At 41.4% G+C, this 20,839-nt stretch overlaps 1 protein-coding gene across 1 annotated transcript in view; it reads right to left on the bottom strand.

Annotated features, from left to right (window-relative positions):
- The window catches only part of CNTNAP5 (contactin associated protein family member 5), an 882,261-nt gene that overhangs the window by 263,749 nt on the left and 597,673 nt on the right, over positions 1–20,839 (bottom strand). Inside the window, exon 13 of the mRNA XM_021667927.2 lies at positions 14,085–14,285. Coding sequence (XP_021523602.2) covers positions 14,085–14,285 — 201 coding nt within the window. The remainder of the gene's footprint in view (positions 1–14,084; positions 14,286–20,839) is intronic.

The following is a 20,839-nucleotide window of genomic DNA, read 5'->3' as shown; positions in this document are numbered from 1 at the left end:
CCACAAATAAGTAGCAGAGTGGAGGAATTCTCTTGTGTTTATATTTTATTTTTTTGTTCAGAGGCTAAAACATGGCCACTGCCTCATTCCAAGATTATGATTTACCAGTCTTAGAAAGTTTCATACTTCTCTGTGAAATCACTGCTACCACACAGAAAGCACGCTGCTGGGTATTTCTCATCTGATATGAGACACACACATAAACAGACGGAAAAATGCTAGCATGTACCCACTCCCTCTTCTCAGCAAATAATAAGAGGGTGAAAATTATGTTCAGAAAGGTACCCCGGTAATTTCAAAACAACTTAAGGGTAAACTGAAAAGTTATAAAGAGTGCAATTTTCAAACAATGATTGCAATGATGTGGGTATCATTCGTGTTATTTTTCTCATCTTCATTCTTACAGATGAGGAAACTGAGGCTTACAGATGGTGAGTACCTCATTTAAGGTCACATGGCTGGTAGGAGTGGACCAAGTTCTTGAACCACAGCAAGTGATGCAACATGTGTGTGAGCTCATCACCAGAACTCTGCGGCCTTCCCTTTGGGAAGCTTCCAGTGAGGACTCAGCTGTGAAGAAAATCCAGTATCTAGCCACGGCTTCCCGAAAAGCAAGCTTGGAGATGCCATTATAGCACAATGTCTACGCAGGCCCATTAGCCTCATCTGTGTAGCCAGTATAATTTCATTTCCATATCTACCCCATAACCCACCAAATATGTTTATAGAGAAAATACATGCATGCATATTCTACGGTAATACACACATACATACGCTACAGTAAGAAATCATTTTCCTTGCAATTCTTGACTTGTTACGTATGACCCTAGGGAAGTTTCATACCTTCTCTGCACAATCTATGCCTTGGTAAGGAAAGTATGTTCTGAGGAGGTTAGGTGTATGAAGGTGTCAAAAAATATCACCTACTACATTAATATATTAGCACATTTCATAGGCTTGAGAGGCTGACAGCATTTTTTTTTCCTTGGTTTGGTTGGTTTACCAACCCCTCTAGTTCCTTACTGCAATAAACAAGCAATAAACACTGACATGTGTTTAACTTACTTTGTGTGCTGAATATAGAGACATGGAGAACATCAAATATAAGCCTCTGGGATTAAGGAGGAGAAACTCATGGCCCATAAAATATCAGTAACATCTGAAGGTCACAGAGAATCAATGGCCAAGCTTGGAGTCAGAGGGCAGCTCCCCTCAAGCCCAGCCCCTCGCTCTGTGAAATTGCTCTCCTCCTGCCAGGGTCTGTGACAGGCTTGGCCAAGCACACTTGTTTTGTCATCCGTCCTTTGACGTCACATGACTACTGGTGATACTTAAACTGAGAAGAGACCTTTTATTCTTTGAACAACTATTCACTCAATTTTTCCTAGGTGCCAGGTACTATTCTAAGCATTTTGGGAATAAAGAATGAGACAAAGGGCTGGGCGCGGTGGCTCACGCCTATAATCCCAGCACTTTGGGAGGCCGAGGTGGGTGGATCACGAAGTCAAGAAATCGAGACCATTCTGGTCAACATGATGAAACCCCATCTCTACTAAAAATACAAAAAAAAAAAAAAAAAAAAAAAAAAAAAAATTAGCTGGGCATGGTGGGCGTGCCTGTAGTTCCAGCTACTTGGGAGGCTGAAGCGGGAGAATTGCTTGAACTCAGGAGGCGGAGGTTGTGGTGAGCCAAGATTGCACCATTGCACTCCAGCCTGGGTAACAAGAGCAAAACTCCATCTCAGGAAAATAAAAAAGAAAAAAAGAATGAGACAAAGAAGTCCCCTCTTACAAGAAGCTCACATTTTATTGACAGAGGCAGATAGTGATAAAAAAAAAAAAAAGCAAGAAGAAGGTGTCAGATAGTAATGACTTCAGTGTAGACTATTCAGGCAGGATGAAGTGGTAAACAGTAATGGAGTGAATACTTTAGCCGTATGTAAAATCTGAGAGAGCTCAGCACGGAGAGAGGAACAAGGCTTCCGTGCACAGGGAGCGGTCAGTGCATCAGGCCTGAGAGGTGGGGTAAGCTGGGCAAGAAGCAGCGAAAAGCAAAGCAGGACCAAGTTCATTGTGTTAGTGGGAGAGCAGGGGCTGGCGGGGGCCTGTGGCTGGCAGAGCTCTGCAGACTACAGTTAGAAGTCTGGGTTGTGCTTTCAGGGCAGAGGGAAAGGTTTGGAGCCATGATTATATAATCTAATTCTGAAAAGATGATCACTCTGGCTGCAGGCTGGGATATCATCCGCTGTAGGGAGATGGAGCATGGGGTGGTGGAAGAGAGGAAGCAGGAATCTTCCTCTAGACGTACTTATCTAGTATGGTGAGGCATTATGTGAATGGAGGTAGGAGAGGTCGAATTAGAGAGAAGGGACTGGCGAATATACTGAATGGGGACTGGGGATGGTGAGGAGGAAGAAATCCTAGGTCTTGGTCTTAAAAATCTCAGTAGATGAGGGCAGCATTTACCGAAATGAGAAAGACAGACAGATGAGTGGATTTGGGTGTTTGGCAGAAATGGGGAGGGGAATATTGACCTAACTCTACACTCTCAGCAGTGCCATCAGGAGAAGATAAATACCATAGCTACAAATAAGTAAACTGAAGTTTAGAAGGCAGGTGCGCCCACAGGCTATGAAGAGGCAAGCTCCGCAACTGAGCTCTTTGAATGGCCACACCCTGAGATTGGGAGACCCTCCGCTGGTAGCTGAGGGAGCTAATGTTCTCCTCGCCCACTGGATAATGTGACAAAATACTGGCCAAAATAACAGCAGTGTCCAGACGGTCTACTCTGTGTCAGACATGGCATCTGTCTCGTTAAATGTCACACAGGAGAAAACTGAGGCTCAGAAGGCCCATGTAACTTACTCAAGGTCTCACAACTAATAAAGGAAGAGAAAATGCTGAAGACTCAATTTCATGATTCCAAAATCCATGTTCTTTGCATTCTGCTGCCGCTGAACCGTATCTTAAGATTAGAACACTACATTCTCTTTCCTATACATATATTCCTTTACCCTTGAGATTAAGGAAGTGGATATGAGCTTTCATAAAGTGATAAGAAAAACACATATTTTATTTTGTGTAGGATCTGAGTGTTGATTCTTGGGCAATCAACTTTGATTATTTAAATAATTCGTGGTCTGAACAGCAATTCAATTGTGGTCAGGTACATACCAACTCCTGACTTTACATAGGATAGTTTTCATTTTTTCCTCAGATTCACACTCACATCTTTAGCTTGATTACAGTATCCTCCTTCTTGGCAAAACCCACCCACTTCTAATTTTGCCTTCATGTCCCTAGTCAAATACCGAGAGTAAATTACTAGGACATTAGGAAAGGTGGCTTTGGTTTTCATGAACTGTAAATTGCACTGACTTGATTCATGAAATGATCTCTTTATTTATTGAGACCTGTGGCAAGCTCTATTACTTCAAGGGTAACAAAGTCCCTCCTAGGAAAAAATGGCAGGCCAAACCCGTTTCCAACCTGAATTATAACTAATGTAGACACCAGAATTGAAGGGCCTAGACTTTTGAGTTAGAGAGATGTGGGTATGACTCTCTACTCTGCCCTGTATTCACTGCATTTATTAGGCTAGTTGACTATTGTTGTAAAATTTTGAAGATGACATTGCCATTTAAAACATGTCTGTATACCAGTTTCATTACAAGGCAGAAGCAGATTTCCCTCACTTGGAATGTAGAATGTGGGCTAGTCACAGTGACTGTTTTTTTACTTTTGTTTGAGATAAAGTCTCACTCTGTCTCGAAGGCAGGAGGAAATGTGGGCTAGTCTTAGAGACTGTCTTCTTTTTCTTTTGAGAGAGAGTCTCACTGTGTCACTCACGCTGGAGTGCAGTGGCACTATCTTGGCTCATTGCAACCTCTGCCTCCTAGGTTCAAGCAATTCTTCTTCAGGCTCCCAAGTAGCTGGGATTATAGGCATATGCCAAAACGCCTGGCTAATTTTTGTATTTTTTGTAGAAATGGGATTTCACCATGTTGGACAGGCTGGTCTTGAACTCCTAAGCCTAAGTGATCCACCTGCCTCTACCTCCCAAAGTACTGGTTTTATAGGCATGAGTCACGTGCCCAGCCTCAGCCTGTTTTCTAATAATTAAAAGAAGCAGAAATAATGTTGTATGACTTTCAAAGCTGGGTAATAAAATGCCATATAGTCCACCTGACTCACTCCTTTGAGATATTTGTCCCTGAAGCTCAGCCACCATGATACGAGGAAGTCAAACAGCCACATAGAAAGGTCATGAGTCCAGTCGAGGTTCCAGCCACCAGCCAGCCACTAGCCACTGGCTCAGGTGATCCCAGCACAGCCTTCAGAATGTCCCAGGTGATGTGCAGAGGAGTTGCCAAATCCTGCCTGAACTGCAAATTCATGAGCAAAATTAATGCCATTTTTTTTTAAATCAAAAATTTAATGGCAGTTTGCTATATGACAGTTGATAATAGGAAGATAAATGCAACTTTTCTTTGGAGACTTTAATGTTCCCTTTATTATTTTCATTCCCTCTAGTATGCCTTCCTTCTTTTTCTATATATCCCTTTGCAATGTAGATGGAGGTTAAAACCAGAGAGACATTTATTTGAGACCAGTCTCTAGACCTTAGTAGCTGTGAAAACTTGGGAAACCATCTAACTTCTCAGAGGTCACCTTCCATTGAAAAACTGAGAATGATAATACAAACTTCATAAGACCATTGAGAGGACTGAATGAAAGGATGTGTTTGAAGGGTTTGGCAGAGAGAAGGTGGTTGGTGGTTGATATCCAATATCATTAGCAGCCATAGTAATGCATGGGCTGGGCACAGTGGCTCATGCCTGTAATCCCAGCACTTTGGGAGGGAGCAACAGATGGATCATGAGGTCAGGAGATTGAGACCATACTAAAAATACAAAAAAATAGCTGGACATAGTGGCACATGCCTGTAGTCCCAGCTACTTGGGAGGCTGAGGCAGGAGAATAGCTTGAACTTGGGAGGCGGAGCTTGCAGTGAGCTGAGATTACACCACTGCACTCCAGCCTGGGCAACAGATCAAGACTCTGTCTCAAAAAAAAAAAAATAGTAGAAAGAGTATGCATTGTAGAAAGCATGAGGTATGGGCTTTCTGTTGCTTTCTTTCTTTCTTTCTTTCTTTCTTTCTTTCTTTCTTTCTTTCTTTCTTTCTTTCTTTCTTTCTTTCTTTCCTTCCTTCCTTCCTTCCTTCCTTCCTTCCTTTCCTTCCTTCCTTCCTTTCCTTCCTTCCTTCTTTTTTTTCTCTCTCCCTTTCCCTCCCTTTTTTCCTTCCTTCCTTTCTTCCTTCCTTCCTTTCTTTCTTCCTTCCTTCCTTTCCAGCTGAGGTTTCACCTGTTGCCCAGGCTAGAGTGAAGCAGCAGAATTAGAGCACACTGCAGCCTCAGACTCCTGGGCTCAGACAGTCCTCCCATCTCAGCATCTCGAGTAGATAGGACTACAAGTGTGCTCCACCACACCTGGATAACTTTTTACATATTTTTTGTAGGGTCAAGATCTCGCTTTGTTGCCCAAGCTAATGCCCAACTTCTGACCTCAAGCCATTTTCCCACCTCAGCTTCTCAAAGCTCTGGGATTTAAGGTGTGAGCCATGGTACCCAGCCCACCTGGGTTTATATATTCTTGCTGTAAATAAAGTAGAAATAGCATTTTGGTAAACACACGCACATGCACACACATTTGACACAGAAATCCCATTACTAGGTATATACCCCCAAAATTAGAAATCATTGTACTATAAAGAAAGACACATGCACTATTTACAATAGCAAATAGCATAGTTAGTTTTGTCAACCCCAGAGTACCTTGATGTGCTTTTTCTTTTCTATCTGTAATTTGACTTGCTTATTGCAGCATTATCTACAATAGCAAAAGGCTTAGAACCAACCCAGATGCCCATCAATGATAGACTGGATGAAGAAAATGTGGCACATACACACCTTGGAATACTATGCAGCCATAAAAAAGAATGAGTTCATGTCCTTTCCAGGGACATGGATGAAGCTGGAAACCATCATCCCCAGCAAATTAACACAGAAACAGAAAACCAAACACTGCATGTTCTCACTCATAAGTGGGAGTTGAACAATGAGAATATATTGACACAGGGTTGAGAACATCACACACTGGGGCCTGTCGGGGGTGGAGGGAAAGGGGAGAGAGAGCATTAGGAGAAATACCTAATGCATGAAGGGCTTAAAACCTAGATGACAGGTTGATGGGCGCAGCAAACCACCATGGCACATGTATACCTATGCAACAAACCTGCACGTTCTGCACATGTATCCAGAACTTACAGTATAATCCAAAACAAGATAATAGGGAGTGTAATTTAAGAAATAAGTAAAAATAAAAAGTCAAATACTACCCTGATATTTCATCTTCCGGATGTCATGATGTAAGTTTGTGGTTTTAATTATGTTGTTTATGTAACCATTTCTATTTTTTTTTTATAATAGTATGGTGGTCACCTGATGTGGAAGAACTGTATACACCGGGGATTAGTTCCACCCATGTATTCGTGTGTGTATGTTTAGTGTGTGCCTGTGGAGGGAGGGGTGTGGTTAGGAAACAAGAAAGGAACAAAGAAAGGGATGAAGGAAAGAGAAGAAAGAAAGGAAAGAAATGTGGGAGCAGGGGTGGTGCCACAGAGTGGAAAGACAGCAGCTCTCTGACACAGACCTCCAACCTTTGTGAGCATGGCGAAAGCGGGCCAGCGGCAAGAACACAGTGGATGAAGTAGCCGAAGCGATCTCGGCTGTTGGGTGAGATTGTTTCATTGGGTGATAGGCCCTCCTTCTTTTTCTGTATATCACTCAGTTAATTGGGTGAGAAAGAACAGAAGCACCACCAAGGATCGGAGGGGATGCAAGGTGGTCGCTGAGTCTTCCACACACAGCCGTGAATTAGAATGTGAGGTTACAGAGTGATATAAGACATGTTTTTCTGTTCAGGGAGCTCATAGCTCTTTCCAGTTCATCAGGCACAGGGGTGACCTAAAATGTCTATGTGCTTAGCAAATTATTCATACCTGGTTTAGCTTGACTTACAGAAACTGATTGCTACCCTTTCCCTTTCTATTTCAAATCAAATCCCCTGCTTAAAATCTTCCAGTGACTTCCTTTTACTCTTAGAATAAAATCCACAGTCCCAAACCTTGAAAAATCTGGCCTCTGGATACCACTCACCATCATTTTACTCCCACCTTCACCCCTGCGCCGGCCACACTGGCCTTCTGGCTACTGCTCAGCCTGGAACCTTCTGCCCTAGGGAGGCACCTGCCTCATCCTGTTCCTTCACTCAGGGCCCTGATGGATATCTCCTGCACACCAGGAGGACTTTCCCACCACCCCATGTGAAATGCAGCTCCCCACATCCAGTTACACTCTAGCACCTTGTCCCTCTAGACCTTCCAGCCTCACTTTCTTCATGCACTGATTTGGGGTGTGTGTGAGAGAGAGAAAGAGAGAGAGTGTGTGTGTGTTGGGAGGGCACGGGGGTGTGTTTCTGTCTTCCCTACTATAAATATGTAGGCAAGAACTCTGTTTTTTCAGTTTTATTTTCACTGCCCAGTGCCTGGGACAAAACAGATACTCAGAAATGCGTAGTGTATGAATGAAAATGTTAAATCCATGCATTGATCTTGGGTGGTAGAAGTATTGAGAATAAAGCATTTTTAGTTTTGTCAAACCCAGAGTACCCTGACGTGCTGTTTCTTTTCCATCTGTAATTTGACTTTTCTACATCACAATTCCTTACTCAGATTTCTAAACTAAATCATTAGTTTTGTGAACATGGGAAGTTGAATATTGCTAATGAACATGAGAATTAATATGCACAAGTGCATTTACAGATCTGTTTGGACACATAAAAAGTATGTGATGAATATATATACCATTATGGATAAAGTGTAAATATATATATTATATATATGATGACTATACTGTATAGTATATATAATGTATATACTATATGTATGTATATATACATATATATGTAGTATACTATAAATAATATATATTATATATTATTTGTATGTTATATATTATTAATATATATTATGTATATTATGACACCTCAATGACTGAATCCAGTAGGGAGCCTTCTAGGCACCACAAAGACTATTGTAAGAGAATTGTGGGATAGGTAGGCCTTCCAATGGCCTTCATATAATATATTATATAGTATATACCATATATTCTATAATATATTATATGTATATACTATATGTATATATTATATAGTATATACCGTATATTATATAATATATTATATGTATATACTATATGTATATGTTATATAGTATATACATTATATATGTTATATATATCCATACTACAGTATGTATTACATAGTCTAGATTGTTAATTGTGGTATATATAGCCAGTTAGCTGTATGCTCACTAAGTGTCAGTAATTTAAAAAAATTGAGAATTTAAAATACTTTAAAAGAAATAGGATGCTGTCCAGAAATAGGATGCTGTTGTTTTAAATTCCATTGTAATGTAACTAGGTAAAGCAATTGACTGCAGGTAGAGACCACTCTCAGTGGCATAAATGAATTAATAGGAATGGCTTTAAACCAGCTCGTTACTGGTAGGTAAACAGGGTTCTGCGTGCTGTGGAGCTCTGGATTCTTAGGGCTCCTGAAGAACACACATAATCCTCAAGGCAATCTTGCCTGCATGACTGATTTGCTCCACAAATGCGTTCTGTTCAGAAAAACCAAAGTAAACTCCAGCTCAGGCAGTCCTAAGGTCATTAGATTTCAAAGTAATGGAGTCTGAATTTCCAGTGCTTTCGTGTGTTTCAATATTGACTTCTTAACTCTGCCTTCGAGAGCTCACGGGTTTACTGAAGAGGGTTTCCACAAACAGAGTTTCCTTACATGGAGTGGTGAGTGCAGAAAGATGCCTACACCGGATACTGACACCCCAATGACTGAATCCAGTGGGGAGCCTTCTCAGCACACAGAGACCATTGCAAGGGAATTGTGGGATAGGCAGGCCTTCCAGTGCCCATTCCCAGCAGAGATCTGGGCATTCAGTTTCCCCATGTGGTCACTTGCCTATGCCCCTCTCCATTTTGTCTTCCTTCCAGAGGAAAGTTTTGGGTTATAGATCTAATTGGCCATGTGATTAAAGCATCTTCCAGACTATGGCTTCGATATTGATTTTTCTGTCCTCTGTGTAAGCGTTTCCTGTTTCATTTCATATGCTCATCACCTATCACCTTCAGGACTCTAGCCTCAGGCAAAATACCTATGAAGGTGCTGACAAGAGAGAAAAGGTCTGGGCTCAACCAAGAAAGCCTTTCTGGGGACAAGTGGCCGCCTCCTCCCCTGTGACAAGGTGCTGTGAGAACTGGCAGGCTGTGGAGATCCTCCAACCCTGGGCTCTGTACTGGAAGCTGCACTATAGCACCGGGCCTCTGGCCCTGCTGAAAGCTCAGAGTAGAAAGCAGCAAGCAGAGTGAAGGGAAAAATAAGATGCACGAGAATCACAAAGACACTTTCCCTAGGATACAGATGTCCTGGTGAGACACTGGAGATACTTTCTAGCATAAACCTTCAGTTAGAGAGATAGAGGACACATTCCATTGGCTGGAACTTATCAGTAGTTCTGGGAAAAAATAATCCAAGGAGACTGTCATAAAATGACAGTGTCATGGTCTGTCACACCTGAATGAAAAAGGCCCAGTGATGACCCATGCCTGACCTCATCCTGCCTGTCTCCTCCTTCTCCCTCTGCTGCTACTAAATGAATGGAAGTAGGGCCCTCGCTGCAGTGGGGAGCAGGTAGAAGGAGGCTCTGGGGATGCTGTGTAAGAAGACACAGGTCTTCCCATGAAGGGGTGTGTGAACCATGGAAGCTGCTACGTCTAGGCCAGGACGACACAAACCCTGTGATGCTGCCCAGGAATGTGCCCAGTGCAGGCAACCCTGACAACGCTGTGGCCTTCACGGAGACATACCTGGCTGTGCTTCTCTCTCCTCCCATTTTCCTACACAATAAGGAAATTTATACAAAATCATGTTTTTTTCTGACTCCTTCATTTCCTTGTAACTCTTGGACCTTTGCAGCTTTTTGTGATGTATCAGAAAGAGCCATTTTGCTCTGACTTCAGGAGATGTTGGTTGCAAGAGCTAGACCTGCCCCTTTCTAGCCGTGTGGCATTAAACAAGCCTCTTATTCTCTCTGAAGTTTTGTTTTCTGAAATACCAGATGGGGACAATGACTCTTATGGTACAGATCTGCTGTCTAGGTTAGGGATAATTCCAGTAGCTCATCCCACACATATCCTCAAACATGAGAAATCTCCGTCATTATTGGCCATCTAAGCATGTCTTTATTTTGCTTTCATGTTGCCTTCTTGTATTGTCTCCATTTATTATCTATTGTGCACAGTATAGAGGAGAATCTATGGCCACAAGGCACCCCTACTTTCTCTTACTGGTTTAAATGTACCTGAAGCCACAATTGAATTTTTCATATGTCTACTAACCCTGGCTACCAATTAGTAATAGCCAATAGGCTGTGGATATCAGGCTGCAAACTTTTAAAAACTAACAACAAAACTATTTATAACCATATTTGATGCCCACCCCCCACCTTTGAGCTTATCACATTACCAAAGCAGAAGGAAGATAACAGTATCTATGGCTGGGAAATGGGCACTCAGTCTCACAGTGATGTTGGGAGTATAAATTGGTACGACCTTGATGCATTGCAGAATTCAATGTGGCAAGAGTCTTAAAAATATGCATTCTTGCTGCCCGGCAAATGGCACCTCAAGGAATTTGTCCTGAGGATATAATCAGTTATGTTCACAAAGATCTACGTGCAAAACTGTTCTGCAGCCTTGTGTGTAATGGGGAAAAAATGGAAACGATCTACACATCCAAATAGGAGATTTGTTAATTGGAGTCCATTCATATAATGAAATACTCTACAGTTAATGAAAATGATAATATGAAGTTATATTTATTGATATAGAAAGCTATTTGTACGTTTCTTGTGTGTGACAAACACAGGTTGTAAAACAGTATCACAGGGTTGGGAATCTTTTCCCAGCATAGACTACAGATTCAGCTGATAAAGAAAAAACTTGCACAATATTCTTCCAGAATCATAGGTAAAGAGGAGATGGCCTCTACCCTTTTTCCCTCCTGTCCTTGGGCTTCTGTGTGGGAAACGGAGGGGAGTGGCTTAGTAATAATAAGGACGAGGAAACATCCCTGTAGGTGTATGCCCTAGGTGCTGGCTGTTGAATCCATGTGGCTACGTACGTTGTATATTGTTTTTCCCATTCCTGCTTCCAGAAGGTGAGCTCTCATGCATGGGGGTCCAGGTGGATTCTGTCCTGGCAGTGAAAATGTGAAGGTAGGTCACACCCCTATGTGATTGTCTAGATGAGTGAGTGCTCTGTTGCCCCACAAGCAGTGTCTGGTCTGGAGGTGGAAGCCAAGGGAACAAAATGGTCCATGCTGCATTCTCCCAACCAACTCACCAGAAGAAGGTTGACACTGAGCCTACATACCCATTATCCTCCTTTTTCACCCTCCTTTTGGTTCAGAACTCACGGGGAAAAGAGGATAAATGAAGACCCTCATGCACAAACATTTGGTGTGTCTGCCTTGTGCCTCTGAGAATATATACATGGAAAAATGTCTGGAAGGACTCACTCCTGACATTAAAGTAGCTGTCTTAGGGGGTGAGCCTGTCTACATGTACGAACTTTCTGATTGATTCTGTTACTACATAATTATTACAATTATTCTATTTACATTGTTAAAATAGAAATACAATTTCTCTTTGTGCTTGTTTGTCATTGTGAAACACATTTTGGACTTTCCCTGCTGTAATGGAAACTCTGAAAAAGGACACCAGTGTTTGTTGAATACCTATTATGTACCAGGCATAGCACAAGCAGTTCGGACTAAATTTTTTCTTCCATCCTCAGATCAACTTCATGAGCTCAGGATTTTCATGCAAATTTTTCAGGTGGTGTTTGGCTCACACCTGTAATCCCAGCGCTTTGGGAGGACGAGGTGGGTGGATCACGAGGTCAGGAGATGGAGACCATCCAGCCAACATGGTGAAACCCCGTCTCTACTAAAAAATACAAAAAAAAATAGCTAGGTGTGGTGGCCTGTCCCTGTAATCCCAGCTACTCAGGAGGCTGAGGCAGGAGAATCTTTTGAACCAGGGAGTCGGAGGTTGCAGTGAGACAAGAATGTACCACTGCACTCCAGCCTGGATGACAGAGCGAGACTCCGTCTCAAAAAGAAAAAGAAAAAAAAAAAAAACATTTTCAGGTGGTGAAATTGAAATCGTAGAAATTGAGCAACTTGAACAAGACCACCTAACTAGTAAATGACAGGATCAAGCCCTTACTCCCGATATGACTTGCTGCCAAACCAGTGCCCTCCCATTCAAGTAAGATAAGGGACAGAGAGGCCGTTGAGTTAGGAAAAGAACACATTTGCAAAGGCAGTGATGTAGCCAAATTGATATTACAGAATGTTTATGCTGAAGGAAGTCCATAGTCAGAATGAACATTTGTTCTACAATTCTGCCAAAACCAAACCTTCTAAAACTAGAAACAACACAAGGAAAAGAGGGAAGGGCATTTCTGGAGACAGTCGCCCTGATAACAGTGCTGAGGCAGCACGTGCAGGGTCGACAGCAATGGAGAGAGAAATACACATAAATACAAACGTTGACTCTGGCAGGGCAGCACCCTCTGAGGACGCTGGGTAAAGGGACATGAACCGGTACCTCTGATCTAATCAGCCCTGCAAGCCCATTGAAATCTAAGGAGAGTACAGTAATTGATTTTCACAATGCTGATCCTGAGTCATCAAGAAAAGGTTACATTTTATGTTCAGAATTCTCTGTTTAACAAGGCATGGAAGCGTGTAATCCATTTGAGAAAGATTTTCATTTCAAATAGTCAAAAATTCTTTAGAAAGATTTTTGATACTTAAAAGGGTAAGTGACAGTTATCTGGAAAATTCTCTTATGTGGAACAACGTCTTCCTTGACGATCCTAGGTCAGGAAGGCATTCTGTTGAATTTAGTTAGGTTTCTATGATTCACCCTTTGTTGACATTGTATCCTCCATTTTTCCCCAGCCTTTCAAACTTCCTAAATTCTAAGTGCCGGAATATAAGTTTCTTGAGGCTAGAGATTATAGCAACCTTTCTTAGATACTTCAGATATTTTGGCCTTTTTTCTCCCACAAAACGAATGATGAACTGACATCCACAAAAAAATGACTGACTCCCAGGGAACGTGTACATTTTGACGATCCCTTTCTTACATTTTACGGAAGCTCTTTAGAGTCTTGGTAAGCAGTTCTACAAGTTGGTTTTGTTCTTGTTTTGTTTTGTTTCCTTTTCCAAGCATGTTAATAACTAAATCAACCATTTACTATGAAAAATAACCATAGGTAAATAAATAAAAAAGCAGTGTTAGTTTAATTTCTTCTAGAAGCACACTTAACTTATAAAAAGAGTCATTTCCCCTAAGGCCTCCACTTCTCAGGCTCCGTTCACGTCATGAACCCACAGGCTTGCCCTGCCTGCCTGGCTGGCCTCCCCTCCTAACGCTGCTCTCTTAGGCATCCAGGCATCCTCCACCCCAGACATAAATCGTCGCTCTTGGGTGGGTGTGCTGAGATCCTGGTGCCTTATCAAAAATTCACTCTCCCCACAATAGCATTTCTATGCCAATCTCGAATGCTCTCTTCGAGGGCAATTGCTCTTCAGGCGTCCTTCATTCTCACAACTGTTACAGGGTGGGTGTTCAAATTGTTTTCTTTATGATGATGAGGAGAAAACCTTGAAAGGTGACAGAACTCACTCTAGGTCCCATCCTGAATTCCAGAGCCAGGATTAGTACATAACCTGACCTCTCCTGGTGTGTTTCTCTCCAGTGCACAGTGACTAACTGTTAAGTATAGCTCCCTTCGTGGCCAATTTTCCTTGGTCTAATGCTCCAGGTTTGGGGGGTCCCATCTGTCCCACTGTGGTCATGCATGCAGAGGCCTTACCTGGCGTGTTGAGCAGGCGGGACCTCCTGCAGTGGTAGGCCACCTCCTGCTCACAGTGCTCAGAGCCGTCGATCACAGCCTCCAGCTGCTCCATGCTGCCCCCGTAGTCCAGGGCCATGGCATAGGGATTCTCAGAGTTGGCGCCCCGCACTCGGGTCAGCTCTGGATTGTTGTGCTGCACTGATGTCCAGATCTTGTCCTCTGCCCAGACAACACAACACAGAGCAAGAGACATGAGGAGGAATGTCAAAAATGGGGCATGCGAGCAGTGTGATGGACCACTCAGCAGGCAACATTAATCAACACCCAGGTACTGTATGCAGAGTAGGAAGAGATACTGTGTTCTCCATGGAGCTCCACCAAAGTGAGTATGAAGGACAGTCATCTTAAGAGCTCAATTTGTGGAGCCCTTTCCCATGGGCTCTACGCTAAGCATTTAATCCCATGATTTCAGTTAAGATTGGCAATGCCTAAATTGGAAAGGAGGCAATACTGCTATGTCAAAAATAAGGAAAATGTGAATGAGAATTAGGCAGCTCACCCAATATCCCACAGTTAATAAATGACTAAGCAAGGACTTGAGCCGAGGATGTCTGACTCCAAAGCCTGCACTTCCGACTCCTGACACGCTTCCTCACAAGAGAAACACTAGCATGTATAATGTTTTCAGAGAACCATTTTCTCAGAGAGCAAGGCTGAGATTATGTGATCCACACTGTGCATGCAATGAAGTTAATTGCAGGGTTTTGTTTTGTTTAGTATTTATTCCCCATATTACTTCTCTTTGCCAAAAATATTTGGAAAGGTTAACAACGAAAGAACACGGAGATGAGGACCTATAAATCATGGTGGAAGGACACTTTTTGCCTAATAGGGGGAAGAAGGTAAGGCAGTGAGAGAGGGAGATATTTGGGCATTAGAGCTTGAGAGATCTGTACTTGTGAAACCTGTATCTGCCAACAAGAAGCTTGCATAAATCACTTTCTTTAAAAAAAAAAATAAAATAAAATATATATATATATATATATGTATATACATGTATGTATATATACTTTTTAAAGGGAGATATTTGGGCATTAGAGCTTGAGAGATCTGTATTTGTGAAACCTGTATCTGCCAACAAGAAGCTTGGATAAATCACTTTCTTTAAAAAAAAAAAATATATATATATATAGATATATGTGTATATACATGTATGTATATATACTTTTTAAAGAGACAGGGTCTCTCTCTCTCTCTCTCTCTCTCTCTCTCTGTGTATGTGTGTGTGTGTGTGTGTGTGTGTGTGTGTGTGTGTGTGTGTGGCGCCCTGGCTGGAGTGCAGTAGTATGATCCTAACTCATTGCAGCTTCAAACTCCTGGGCTCAAGCAATTCTCCTACCTTAGCCTCCCAAGTAGCTAGGACCACAGGCATGAGCCAACATGCCAAGCCCCCTTTGCTTTTCTGAAGCTTAGTTTCACAGTCAGTTAAGAAAACAATAATTGCAACAAAAACAAGAGAGCAATACCCTGGTAGCCCTGGTAATACAGAAAAGCAACCACAAATACAAAGTTGCAAGGCACTATCTAGGATGTATCAGACACTGTAGTAATTACTTAGGCTAAAACATTTACTGCAATTGGACATGCAATTTAATTCTGAACATCCTCTCAAATACGGCAAAAGAGGAAATAGGAAGACTTGAAAAGCTTTTGTCATCTGAGAATCTTGCCTGCATAATTACATCATTACTCTTCGTAAATTCTCAGAGTTGAAAAGGAACCTAGCATAGAAATCGTGTGGTTTCTTCCCTCCCCATCCTCTTAGTGTTACACACGGAGAAACTAAGGTCCAGAAAATAGAGAAATGATCCCAGGCACATCCATGAGACAGTAGTGATGAGCACATACACTGAAAGTCACCACTATTTATTAGCACAGCTACGAAGCAGGAGCACAGCAGTTGGCATGACTGAGCTGAAAAGAGAAAAGAACAGGCCACTTGGGTGCCCTTTGTTAATCCTTCCTCCCCCACTATCTCTGTACACAACTTGGGATATGTCATTTCATCTTTCTGAACCTCAGTTTCAACATATTAGAAGCAGGAGAAAAAGAGTATGATTTTAATGAACTCTAATGGATTTTCCAACTCTATAAAAGAAAATACTTCTTGCAGCATGATATGGTTTGGATATCTGTCCCTGCCCAAATCTCATGTTGAACTGTAATTCCCAGTGTTGGAGATGGGACCCAGTGGGAGGTGTCTGGGTCATGGGAGCAGATCCCTCATGGCTTGGTGCTGTCTTTTCGATAATGAGAGTTCTCAAGACATCTGGTTGTTTAAAGCACATGGCACCTTCCGTCCACTCTCTCTCTTGCTCCTGTTCTTGCCATCTGAACTGCCTGCTCCCACTTCACCTTCCATCATGATTGTAAGCTCCCTGAGACCTCCCCAGACGCTGAGCATGGATGCTGCCACCATGCTTCCTGTACAGCCTGCAGAACCATGAGACAATTAATTAAACCCCTTTTCTTTCCAAATCACCCAGTTTTAGGTATTCTCATATAGTAATGCAAGAATGGCCTAATACACAGCATAAAATTAAATTATGTTCAAACATTCTGACTCATCTTAAAACTATTCCCTAAACCCAGCCCACTGATAACCCACATGTCTCCAATATTTCATTAAAGCAAGAATATAGTTTATTTTTTAGAGATGTAGTCTTGCTATGTTACCCAGGCTAGAGGGTAGTGGCACAATCATGGCTCACTGCAGCCTTGGTCACCTGGGCTCAAGTGATCCTCCTGCCTCAGCCTCTTAAGTAGCTGGAACCACAGGTGTGTGCCATCACATCCAGATAATTTTTTAGAAACATTTTTTGTAGAGATAGGGTCTCACTATATTGCCCAGGCTGGTCTTGAACTCTTGGCCTCAAACAACCTGCCACCAAAGTGCTGGGATTGTAGACATGAGCCACTGCATCTAACCTAAGATTACATTCTCTATAAAGTCCAAAAAATTGATGTTATTTGCTTTTGACTTTAAAAATAAAAATAAGACGTAATTCATATTGGTAAAGACAATAATATTACAAAAACAATTAACCCAAAACTTTAAAAATGTTATTCATACCAATATAGGCAAATGCTGATAAAATAAACAAAAAAGTTATCCATCACTAATGAAATATTGTAAAGGGAGAAATAAAGATGGACAGTTTTGAAATGTCCATGATGCTTATACAAAGAAGACAAGAAAAACCCTGTCCAATCTATAATACTAACTGTTGTGGTACTGCTTTATACCAGCACATTTAACTTATATTATCTCCAGCACACACAATAATCCACCACACACAGTGTGTGTGTGTGTGTGTGAGAGAGTGTGTGGGGGTGTGTGTGAGTGTGTGGGTGTGTGTGTGAGTGTGTGGGTGTGTGTGTAAGATCATAAGATATATATAACTTACATCACAAACTTTAGCTTCAAACACAGTATGAGGGATGGGAGAAATGGTTGCTTGAAACTTTTACTACCCCTGAGTTGGCTTTTATTTTGAATCTTCCCTTTGTCCTCTGACTATCTTTCTTCCGGGAGACAGTAGGATAAAGACTAAAAACCAGAAGTAAATGGATGTTATTTTTCACGTTTATGTATCTATGCATCTATCTCTTAGACTTGCCCCAGTCTCAGTGCATCCAATCTGATTCTAAAATTGGTCTCCACATTTACTAATTCATATAGATTTATGTTTCCTTCTAAGTATACACAGATTTTCATATTCCTATATTCATTTATCTGATTGTTCATACATTAATTGATTGATTTGTTTACTCATTGAATCACTTAACCAATATTTTTTGGGGGGAAGAAAAGAAATAAAGTTGTATTAGAGAGTCAATCTTTCATCTTAAAACCACTAAATTATTGCCATAATGTTTTTCCTCTCTTTCTATCTATTCTCCCTCAGCTACATTGGCCGTTGGGTAGATTTAGCCTTGCATCTTGACCATGTATTGAAAGGTCAGGTGTTAATGCCACTGAAAGAATGTCGGCTTTGATGACAGATACTCCTGATGCCTGCTCTAGGCTAGGGAATTGTGGTTTGAGCTGGAAAGGTTTATGTGAAGATCATCTTTGAATGATCTTCAAACAAGCAAAATTCATTTTGACAGTCCTTTACATGGGTGAGGAGGTGGAGATTCACTTATAAGTGGACTTATACACGACTTCAGTGAAAATTGGACCCATAAAACTAAATGTTCAAGATGGTCAAGTGAGCTGGACAGTGGGGATTAGTGAACGAACATAGTATGGGTTCTGGAGTGAGCAGATCTGGGTTTGTGTTCCAGCCAGCACAACACTTACAAGTGGGAGCAACCTTGATAAAATTATTACTTCTTCAAAGCCCAGTTTTCTCATTGATAATGTCTGAAAAGCAGCAATGGTATCAATAATACCATGAAACAGGCTGGCTTTAGAAACAAGTCTATTCAGATTGGAATCTGGGTTCTGCTCCATGTCAGCAGTAAAGCTTTTGGCAAGTTTCATAACATTTCTGGTTTCCTCATGGAAAAATGGTCATATTTACACCAATCTTTGCATCCATAAAAGTACTACGATGATTTGATACACATAGCCTGTCTAGCACTCAAATGGGTAAAGATTCTAAACATGAGATGTTTTCTACATTAGAGTGAGGGCTTGGATTTCATTCCTTAGAGAACTGGGATGGGGAGTGCATTCTGCAAATGAGGTTAACAATTGTAATGGAGTGATTTCTTGTAAAATAGCTGCTGCTGTCTACACTAAATTATTACCACCTTGTTAAGCTGTTTTTTCACTAGAGGGTAGTCCCATATATCTCTCTCTTTATTTGTGTGCTTTGCATATCCTGAAATTCCTACAAGATAATTTGTTCTTTAGTACTCAGGATTCAGAAACCTGGAAAAATATTGTCCTCTGATACAACCTTTTGCTACCGAGTTCATCATTCTCTTTCATTACTTCTACTGCACACCACTACTCAATCCCACGATTAGAAACATAGCCTCTTCTCTTTCACTGCTCAAAGGCATACATGTATTGACTTACCCAGATCAATTCTCTTTTCTTAGGAGAGAACTGCATTTGGAGATTTTTGAACAGGCAGGAGCCTGTTCATCATTAGCTGAGGAGGGAAATAGGGCCACTTCACTAAGCATTCTAGTTCACTTAAAGTAATAGTTACCTATTTGAAATATTGGCATTTTTAAAGTTGCATTCAGCACAGTGGGCTGGCATCAGTGTGAACAATCTCATGACCCAGATCCAGAGAAGCTGCCATGCCTTCTTTATGTATAAAGGAACTGTAAGTTATGGGCCATCAAACAGTGTGCACCATGAGCTTCCAAAGGCAGACCATGTATTCATATGTAAACCAGTAAAGCATTAGCCAAGTTGCATTGTGATTTTTAGCTTTCAACTTCATTTCTTCATAAAGCTGTGAGATCTTTTAGGATGTGAAATTCCTAATTCATTTTTGTGTTTAAGTACGTGCCCAGATAGTGCTGTGCTACCCACCAGAGTATGTACACAGGAGGAAAATACGTTCTCTAACTTCTCCAAAAGCCTATCATCATCAGGGTATAAAGTTGTGCACATAAGAATGACAAATGTCTGAGGCTATTATAAATACTCTGTAGACTACAAGTGAAGGAAGAAGGGCCTTTCTGAGATCTGTCTGGGGCAGAGTTGGTGGGTAGTGGTGATTTGAGCACCCGGCTGGGTGAAGACTGTGCACTCTTCCTTGAGAACTTCCAAGGTCAAGAGTGGTCTTTCATCCTCAGGCTACCAGAGCCTGAGCTAGGCTGAGTACCCAAGTTGGGACTTCTGGATGGCTTCGTCAAGTGAAGAAACTAATTGATCATTTATATACTGTTGGGTTCTTAGTTTCAGCATTTCTTGAGCTGCTCTTTTAAGCCTGTATTATATAATGGTCCAAATTGAAAAGAAGTCTCAAGCTAAAAATCAAAACACACACATACACACACACTCACACTCAACAGTAACAAAAAGAGAAAAGAAAAAGAGGTTATATAAAGAGCCAGCAGAGTAGTAATGGTGGAATATTCTGAAACATTTTGTATTAGTATCGCTGTGGTAAAATCTTCCCTGGTCATCACCGCAGAAGAGCCCCGAGCAGCCTTTGCTGGTGGGTCTCTGTGTGAGCTACCTGATTCCTTTGGCTTTCATTTTGGAAGGCGTAAATGGTTTACATGCAGAGCTACAATTTAATTTTCTTTCATATTTTTTCTCTCATCATATCTGATTGTTCTTATTATGATGATCATTATTATTAATAATAGTAATTACAGATCCTGTAAGCAATTCCGTCTGTTACCATGGGATCACCACTCAGAAGAAATAACAAACAAAAGGAAAGTGAAAAAGGAGAGACAAGAAATAACTCTGATTAATAAGACCTCGTTCTGCACACACATCTCTTTGCAGAGCCAGAAAAAACTGCAATTTTTCTATCAACATGCTTGAAGGGAGGGAAACCTACAGATTGTCAATACCCAGCTTAATTGAACTGAAATCACTGTGGAGAGATGCTTCTTATCCTTTGAACAGTGTGCCAATTCACTTATACTCCTATTGTAATAGAGCAAGACTATATTAAGGTCCCCGGGGTCACTTCTGCTGTAGTTATCTATGTTGACAAAGTGAGTTTTCTATGCCAGGGTAAAGACAGTTTAAATAATCCTCAAAGTACTGTCTCTATTGCTCACTT

This window comes from Aotus nancymaae, unplaced genomic scaffold, assembly GCF_030222135.1.
Source record: "Aotus nancymaae isolate 86718 unplaced genomic scaffold, 86718_ANA_hifiasm-v0.15.2.pri h1tg000029l, whole genome shotgun sequence".
NCBI lineage: Eukaryota > Metazoa > Chordata > Mammalia > Primates > Aotidae > Aotus > Aotus nancymaae.
The sequence above is the reverse complement of the archived record's forward strand: the minus strand, read 5'-3'. Positions and strand labels throughout refer to the sequence as shown.